The sequence below is a fragment of the Diospyros lotus genome, chromosome 15 (assembly GCF_014633365.1).
Source record: "Diospyros lotus cultivar Yz01 chromosome 15, ASM1463336v1, whole genome shotgun sequence".
Classification (NCBI taxonomy): Eukaryota; Viridiplantae; Streptophyta; class Magnoliopsida; order Ericales; family Ebenaceae; genus Diospyros; species Diospyros lotus.
The window spans coordinates 16,082,852-16,092,435 of record NC_068352.1 but is presented as its reverse complement, the minus strand read 5'-3'; the positions used below and the strand labels follow the sequence as shown (position 1 = coordinate 16,092,435).

Sequence of the window (9,584 nt, the reverse complement as noted above, 5' to 3'; positions counted from 1 at the left end):
CCTTATTTTGTAAGGGTATCAAAATTACACACACGCCATATTCCATATTATATTCTTGTTTGTAAAGAGATTGTTTTTATAATTTATTTGAACTGGTGGCCTCGTTTACAAAGGAATGAGGTGATTATTGTTGAGAATTAAAAAGCTTTTATCGATCTTATCGTATTATAGAGTTGTTAAATACTCTAGATGTGTTCATCGATCGATCTCATTGAAAAATCCAAGTGGTTTTGTGTATTTTTCTTCCAGTTAAACGGTTTTGATAAATTCTAAGTAACTCAATAATTGAAAAATTTTATTAAACATAATCTAGGACTATTGTCATTGGATTTCTGCATGCAATGCATATATATAATAAGCTCCACTTCATAGATTTGTTGTTTTTAAGAAGACTTGGACCCATAACTGGGTGTATTTGATAACCTACTTTCCTACACGGTCTTGCAGGTGGTCATTATAACCGATAATACCAATATTTTGAAAATCAGATTGTGTTGTTGAATTGGAGAAAGTATCCTGAGGGTGATAAGACATTATTATTATTATTATTATACTAAATATTGAATTGGGTTTTAAAAGTTTTTGCAATTATTACTCCGACTTTAACAAGCAAAATAAAAAAGAAAGAAAGAAAGAAAGAAAGAAATTTGTAAGGAAGCTGAGACGATATGATAAGTTTAGATGAATTGGTCAGGTCAACTGCTTCGAGTACACAAGTTAGATGATTTAGAAGAGGTAGGTTCCTCATGTCTAAATTGGGGGAGAGAGCTGAGCCCCAAAAGAGAAAGAAAATCAAAACAGAAAACATTTGGATGGTGCTTTGGAAACTTTTTATATATGTTGCCATGCAAAAACCATGCACACTATTCAAACCTCCACACACACATCAAATGATTGCAGCCTCACCAACCCATTAACCACAACTGCATGCATGATCTCAACTGCTCCACCAACAAAATTATTTTCCCATGCCCTTAAATTTGTCCACCACAAAATCATCTTTCTGTCATTGAAACATTCCAAGTTTGAGGTACAGAAACTGCATTCACTTCATACAACAAAAATAAAAGGAAAAGTTTTACGTCATATTCTTAAAATTTAAAATAACTATAAAAAATACGATGAGTACTCTGAAATTTAACGTAATATTGCAAATTTTCCTTCATCGTTAATTAACCAATATTAAATATTAAAAAATGACCAAAATACTGTTAGGGAAGGAATCAAGCAATTAAAGAAAAAGGAACACAATCATGTCTACACAAGACAAGAGTTATGTGATTTGGCAAAAAATGTTTAAACCCAATATGGGTTTAAACCCCGAATGGATTTTCTTTTTCTTCTTCTTTTTGAGTTTTGAAGAGCCCAAATCTAGATTCAAAATCAAATTTTCTTTCTTTGTGTTTTAAATTTGTCGAAATCCAAATTTGAGTTTGGTCAAACCCTTTTTCTTTTTCTCCTTCTCTCTCTCCCTTTTTGTGTTCCACATGTTTAACAAAATGCAGATCTAGGTTCTATCAACAGCTCCCCTTCCCATTTTTTGTTCTTCTTCTTCTCTCTCTCTCTCTCTCTCTCTCTCTCTCTATGTGTGTGTACTTGGTTTGATGAATTCAAATATGGGTTTCATCAAACATTTCTTCTTCTTTTACTTATTCTTTTTTTTCCCCCCCTTTGTTCATTACCTAAGTTCATCATATATAGGCGATGAACTTAGTGGGTTTTGTCTAGTGTAGGTTAATTTTTTTATTTTTTATTTTTAGTCAAAAGATAGAGGAGAGAGAATAAAGGATAAATTGATCATTTTACCCCTTTATTTAATAACGAATGTGGTTATTGCTATTTTTCAAACTTCAAAGAATTACTTACAATTTCATCAAACTTTATAGGTGTTGTTTATATTTTACCTAAAATAAAATTATATATAAAAATAATTCTCTTTAAAAAGTAAAAATGAAACTTTTAAGTACGAAAACCCCAAGAAGTGGGTAGCCTCAGCATTTGGGACGCGGTTTCTTTTCTATTGAATTTATCAAAGATGCGCGGTGGATATTGAAACTGAGGTGGCAGTGTTTTTTACATGGGTCTGGCTGGCAATGCCAAGTCTTCCAGTTGGCTGTCTTGGTAAATAGCAAACAAATCCACGGTTGTTGGTGAATTACTGTTGAGATCTCACCAAACCATCCTTCTACTTCAAATAGAAACACTATTTTCTCTATGAAAACATACAACATATTGCCCCCAAGGAAGGAGGACCTTTGAGGCCTTCCATGGCAGAATTGATCGATGCCTACAACTTTTTCCTTTTTTAAAAAGAATTATTTGCACTACTTGTAATAATTAACTTAAAAGTATTGTATCAAGAAAGTAATTAACTAGCAGTTCAAAAATCAAAGTTTAGGGTTTCCCAGGGTTAAATATTCAGGCTGCTGTCAAGAATATCAAATTTTTTGGGGGGTTAAGAGTTCATTGGCTTTTGATTAATCAAAGTGTGGAGGATTTATGGGTTATGATGCGTATTCGAGATTTTCATAATACACATTTGAAGAGTACGTAGTGGTTATCAGTTGTTGCTATAAATTAAAATTCAAAACTTTCGACATAATGTGTAACTTCTCTGTAAGCCAATTAGGATAACTTAGCATTACATTTTAATTAGTGATTATAAAATTGTAAGCAAATAAGGGTAAGATTTACAAACAAAAATTTTCAAAACAATGTGGCTCAAATATTCACATATTGAGAGGAAAAAACCCACCAAAATGGTTTACAGTTTAAAAAAAATATTATTATCATATTATTTTGAATATTTTAAAATAAAATTCCATGAAAATATCGTAATTTGTGAGGCCCATTTAATCTCCTTGCATGCTTGTAAATTTCCATTGAATGCATCTAAGTAGTTGATGAGGAATAAAGAGTAGTAATGAGATGGATAACTTCATGAGTTTTAACCTCTTTCTTAATTGATTGAAGTCAACTCTGTGGCGGTTGCAAAGTTAAATTATACTCATGCAATTTGACCGTCGCCTTCGCTTTGAGAATTTAAGTCAAAGAATTCGTGAAAATCATCTGATCGGACGGCTATAAGAAGATGATCATTGATCAATGAGAGACTTCAATTCTGAGAGACTTCTGGTTAATTGAATTGAAACACATTGATGGCTTTCTCTCTGGAATATTTCCAGACCGTTGAGATATATATATATATATATATATATACAGGAGGGCCAAAATGGTATCCTCAAACTTTAGCACACATTCCAATACACTCCTAATATGATCTATTTAATGATATTATATATTATATGACAGTTTTGTATAAAATTTGAATAAATTTCATCTAGCACATTATAGGTTTTTCTTTTTCTTTTTGCTAGGTAAATTAGATACCATGTGAATTTTTCAGATTGTATAAATTACAATAATTTCTTATTCATCAAACCGATGTTAAAAAATGTGGGAAATTGATCATTAGAAATACTATAGATAACATAAATCTAAATGCATGAGGTGATCTCATATAAACCAATGTAATTTCTAACTGTGAGGATATTCTCTGTACCTATACTAAATTTTATTAGTAGTTTGTGGTGTGATTTACCAAATCTCAGTAATCAGCGCAACTAGTACTTTGTATAGAATTGCTAGACAGAACAAGGACTCCCATTCATGGGGATAAAATTAACCCACTAATAATGGGGGCATAGTTTGATGATATTTAGCATTTAAATGTATATATTGCGTGTATGTGTGTGATTTTCCATGTGGAGAGAGAGAGAGAGAGAGAGAGAGAGAAGTCAAACAAAAGCAGAAAGCTACAGAGGTGGTGACCAACACTCTTAACCTATCAGTGTAGTTAACCAAAGAAGAGAAAAAAATGCAACCTCATCCCCATGGAGAGGCCACAAACAGCAACAAGAATGAATTAAAACAAAAACCAAGGGAAAACGGAACGAAAATTGTTTCATCAGAGACTGCTATTAATGCCCCACCGAATGCCATCCATGGTCAACTTCCTTCTCCACACAACTCCCTTTAATTACTCCTATAAATTCATTCCCCGTCCCCTTCCGTTCTATCCCCATTCCCATTCTCTCTTTCTCTCTCTCTCTCTCTCTCTCTCTCTCTTTGACAGTGCACAGAAAGAACAAGCTAAGCCAGCCATGGTGTTTCCCACGGTGGTGGTCAAGCTAGCAGACTGGCTCCTCTACCAGCTTCTGGCCAACTCATGTTACAGAGCTGCAAGGAAGATGAGAACTTACGGCTTCCTCTTCAGAAACCCTTCTGCCAAAGCCCCACAACACCCTCATTTCTTCCCCACCATAGCCAAGTTCAACAACCTGGAGAAGGCCAGAGAATCCCAGACCTTGGTCTGTGACATCCATGGCGCCTTACTAAATCCCCACTCCTTCTTCCCTTTCTTCATGCTGGTTGCCTTTGAAGGTGGCAGCATCTTCAGGGCCCTTCTCTTGCTCCTATCCTTTCCTATTCTGTGGGTTCTGGACTATGAGCTCAAGCTTAGAGCCATGATTTTCATAACCTTTTGTGGGCTTAAGAAGAAAGACATGGAGACCGTGGGGAGGGCAGTCTTGCCCAAGTTTTTCCTGGAAAATCTCAACCTCAAGGCCTATGAGGTCTTCTCTTCAGCAGGGTCTAGGGTTGTGTTCACAAGTGTTCCAAGAGTGATGGTTGAGGCTTTTCTGAAAGAGTATTTGGGTGTTGGCAATGTCATAGGCACCGAATTGCACGGTGTCGGGGGCTACTTCACAGGGCTGCTTTCTGGGTCTGGTTTGGTTGTGAAGCACAGAGCTTTGAAGGAATTCTTTGGAGAGAAGAAGCCTGAGATTGGGCTTGGAACTTCCAGTCTTCATGACCACCTCTTTATCTCCCTTTGCAAGGTACTGTAATTATCAGTTTAGTGCACATTAATTTCATCCATATATGTGTGTATGTGGAATTATTGCATCTGGAATATTTACTCTTTTTTCTTGGGCTGGTTGCCTACAGTATGATCTTCTCGTAACTCAAATAACCCACATGCTTGGTCCCACAAAATGATTTTTTTACAATTTTATTTTGGGTGAAAAGGTCATGATAATTATGAGGTAGAAATGAATTAATGTGTTCATTTCAATGAATCCTGAATTATTTTAGCGATTGCTTTGATTCTTAATTTGTTTAGTTATTAATTATCATATGCATAATTTTTACATTAAAAAATTGGTGTATCTGCCTTTGTCCGATCCCATTCTGGAAATGCACACATTCCTAAATTACCAATTAAGATGAATGAGAACTGATCATATATTCTTACAGAATTTTCATATATAAATAAATACAATACAATAGATGGAACCACGCACGTTATGTTTATAAAAATCTTAATGAATCACATCATTTGATCTAAAAATTGGATACATAAATTTGTTTACATCTAATTAACATTACCCAAAAATGATCCGTACCCATGTGACCAACTCAATCTTGGCCTTTTCCCCTTTATTTTGTGTAATCCTGAGGCAAATTAATGAATCATCCCAAAGCGTATTTACTAAAGCAGGTCCCACTAAAAAAAATGGGGGCAGAAGAAATAAATTCCATATCATATACTTCTTAAAATTAATTTACACCTTCCCGCTGCAGGGAGTGTGTCAATTGTGAAAATTAATAATTCTTTAAGAAAAATGAAAAAAAAATACATACAATACAAATTAACCCAACTCTCTCTTGACCCTCCCAAATGAAGCAATCTCTTATGCACTATATATATGCATATCTATATTTGATGCATTAATAATTTGTGGGTGCAGGAAGCCTATGTGGTGAGCAGTGAAGGTGGTGCCAATTCTGCATCATCAACAACATTAATGTCAAGAGATAGATATCCAAAGCCTCTGGTTTTCCATGACGGCCGCCTGGCCTTCCTCCCAACTCCATTAGCCACTCTCTCCATGTTCCTCTGGCTCCCTCTCGGCCTCTTCCTTGCCCTTCTCCGCCTCTTCGTTGGCATCTTCTTGCCCTACAAGCTTGCCATTCTTGTCGGCTCTCTCAGCGGGGTCAACATCCGAATCAAAAACCCGAACCCTAACCCCAACACCAACCCTAATTCAAAAGGCGTTCTCTACGTTTGCTCCCACAGAACCCTACTAGATCCGGTCTTCCTCAGCACGTCCCTCGGGAAGCCCTTGACGGCGGTGACCTACAGCCTGAGCAAGATGTCGGAATTCATGGCTCCCATTAGGACAGTCAGGTTAACAAGAGACAGGAAGCAAGATGGAGAGACAATGCAAAGACTGCTCAAGGAAGGCGACCTGGTGGTCTGTCCGGAAGGCACCACGTGCAGGGAGCCATATTTGCTGAGATTCAGCTCTTTGTTTGCTGAGCTAACCGATGAGATCGTGCCGGTTGCCATCAACACAAAAGTCACCATGTTCTACGGGACTACTGCTTCTGGGCTCAAGTGCCTGGACCCCATCTTCTTCCTGATGAACCCTAACCCTAGCTACTATGTTCATATTCTTGGGAAGGTGCCCAGAGAGATGACTTGCGCTGGAGGGAAATCGAGCTTCGAAGTGGCGAATTATATACAGAGGCAGTTGGCCGATGCTTTAGGGTTTGAGTGTACTAATTTGACAAGAAGAGATAAGTATATGATGCTTGCTGGGAATGAAGGGGTGGTCCAGGAGAAGAAGAGAATGAAACCCTAATTTGCATAGAAGTTGCTGCATTGTCTCGAGCCGGTAATATTAATTAATTATTAATTCCTGTTCTAGCTAGGACTTTCCATATTTTCTGCACTGAATTTTTGGAACATTGGGTTTCATCAGTACTGGTGTATTTGTGGCATGAGAAGATTATATATATATATATATATGGATGTATCTATGAATGACCATTTTAAGAAGTCAACCCATCTCTTTATTATGGAAATTGAGATCGACAATGACTCTGACCCTGTAATTATATATATATATATTGATATATTTTATAATTTATTTTATTTTAAAGTTTTCTTTCTTTCTTTCCGTATGAAGTGGTATATAATTAATAAGCAATACTATTCCATACAAAAAATTACCTTTATTGTGATACAAAAGTATACAATTGTAAACATTTTATTAAAATAAATATGATCGTGACAATATTTTCTTTGCCAAGTAAAATATTGAGGAGAGAGAGCTGGCTTAGCTAGTGGGTCACAAAATATATAGGGATCCAATTAGCTGCTGCATACCAATGAATTTAATTAAGAAATTAAGCACACAAAAATAACAAGAACAAATCCTAATTAATAATATATACACAAGAAACAATTAGAATCTAATCAACCAAAACGTACATTCGCTTAATATCAAACCAACTAGAATATACATCATCCAAACAGTGGGCAAAGTTGTCCCAATAAGAACAATCAAACTATTAATTTTATTCACTACGTACCCTCAACGTACAGCCATGCACGAAGCAGGGCCCAAAATGTGGGTTATAATGATCATAGAAGGTAGTTGCACTCTCTGTTACACATAATTTCTAAACATATTACAACTCTAAAATATACATCACTAGTACGTTATTTTCCCATGGAAAAGCCTGCAACACTTGGTTGATTGATGGTTGGAACTCATTGTTGATGATTATTAATTTCGATAACTAGAACCCATCGCCAACCGTTCAAGCAGTGACGGAACGTATATAGTTTACCATTTATGATCTTATGGGCGGCGCTGTCCTGTCAACCCAATCCCAATGGTTCATCACAATATTTATGATGATCATCAGACTTGTAGTGTTCATCAATGCATCATCAACGGCTGATACCACGTTTCTCTCATTTATTGCCTATTCAATTCTCACGCCCAATTCTTGCTTCTCCCACTTCCTCCTCTATCCAACACATTGATTGAGAGAACCTACTCACCTCAAGAACTGACACGCTCATATCTTCTTCTTCTTCTTCTTCTTATTCCCCTTTTTTTGTTCTTTTAATAAATATAGAATATAAAATATTAAAATGCAATTAATTAAGATTTACTCAATCATAATTGATGTTAGTTCAAAATTCAAACTTTTTCCATCAATCTATTCATTCTAGTCTTAAGTATCCACCAACAAAGGAATGAGAGCCTAGCTAGCTATATATCTTTGCGTAACTAATTAGGAATGCGGTATAATAATTCCAACTGCATGCAGTAGTGTAATGCAAAGGTGATGGAACAATAACAATTGTTATTTATCAATGATTTAGTTTGTAGCTTTTTAACAAGTTAAAAAGTTCCTTTTAAAGTGTTTCGAAATCACAAAAATGGGTTGAGCTTTTCATCAGAAAAATTGGTTATAACTTTGCAACCAAACGATTGGGCTTTTCTACCAACTTCCAGTGGTAGAAGTCAAAAAAAAAAAAAAAAAAAAAGCTCATATTAAACAAACCCATAATGTACGTAGATGAGATAGGATATAATACAAAAGCGATGCCTTTAACCCTGCAAATACAAAGAGGGACAGATACTTGTACCTTTAATTAAGTATCATAGAAATTTTGCCATGAGATTAAAACATTAATCTAAAATAATAATAGAAAATAGAATGCAACAACTTTTTTTATTATTTTGAGAGTGAATTCGTGTTTATTTTTTTAAAAAATTAAAGATAAATTTCATTTTTATTTATATGTATGGGATGGAGAAAAAAAAACAAAATAAATCATGTATGAGATGGAAACAAAATTAAATTGTTAAACAACATGTTAAGTTTTTATATATTTTTATATAAAAATAGAAAATTAATAAAAATATTGCCAAAAAAAATGAAAATCCCATGCAGTCAACTAGCTCATATTTCTTATTTTAGTTTATAGACCTTGTTTTTATTAAATATTTTTTATTTTCAATTTTAAATTTTAACAACATATAAGTGATTTTACGAAATTAAGGAAGTCCAATAGTTTAAGATATATAAATGTGACAGCGTATTGCAATTAAGATTATTTTTATAAAATTCTTCAATTAAGAAGTATAATTTTTATGCGACAAATTTAGTTATCAGTTTATTAAACATCACACAATTGTTTAATGTAATATAAAGGCAATTAATTTTAGACATTTTTACATGCATATATGTGTGTGTGTATATAGAACACAATTAGCTTTTGAATGTAACCATAAAATCGTTTAAAAAAATAAAAATCATGGAAGTATTTTCAAATATAATAGAGTGAGTTAATTAAGAAGATGAAGAGTGGATGGCATGGTGACGGCGGTAGGGAAGGGAAGGGAAGGGAAGGGAAGGGTGTCAGATATGTGGCTGTAGTTTGCAGTGAATGATAATTGAATTTGATGGTAAGAATGATGCGATGCAATGAAAGCTCTGTTGCATTGCATATTAATTAAATCACTTCCCTCAACAAACATTCAATTGTTCCACAGTCCATAATTCACGTTACTGTTTCCCAATTAATGATTTTCTTTTTTTATTTCCTATTCCATCCATTTGGTCTATTCGAGTAAGTATAGCATAGAGAGTTAGGAACAGGCTGAGGCTGGTCCCAATGAAATCAAAAATCACTTCAACCTATATGTAAAGCTCCT

General features: G+C 34.7%; 1 protein-coding gene across 1 annotated transcript; it reads left to right on the top strand.

Annotated features, from left to right (window-relative positions):
* The first annotated feature begins 4,100 nt into the window (after positions 1-4,100).
* Positions 4,101-6,731, top strand: LOC127792422 (glycerol-3-phosphate acyltransferase 1). Its single transcript, XM_052322906.1, has 2 exons — positions 4,101-4,898; positions 5,811-6,731. The coding sequence occupies exons 1-2, from the start codon at positions 4,164-4,166 to the stop codon at positions 6,705-6,707; spliced, it is 1,632 nt and encodes a 543-aa protein (XP_052178866.1). The 5' UTR covers positions 4,101-4,163; the 3' UTR covers positions 6,708-6,731.
* The last annotated feature ends 2,853 nt before the right edge of the window (positions 6,732-9,584 follow it).

Bases quoted from the DNA above. Each gene is read 5' to 3' on its own strand.
- LOC127792422 (XM_052322906.1), top strand. From the start codon at position 4,164: ATGGTGTTTCCCACGGTGGTGGTCAAGCTAGCAGACTGGCTCCTCTAC. The intron at 4,899-5,810 runs GTACTGTAATTA...TTGTGGGTGCAG, and splicing joins TCTTTATCTCCCTTTGCAAG to GAAGCCTATGTGGTGAGCAG.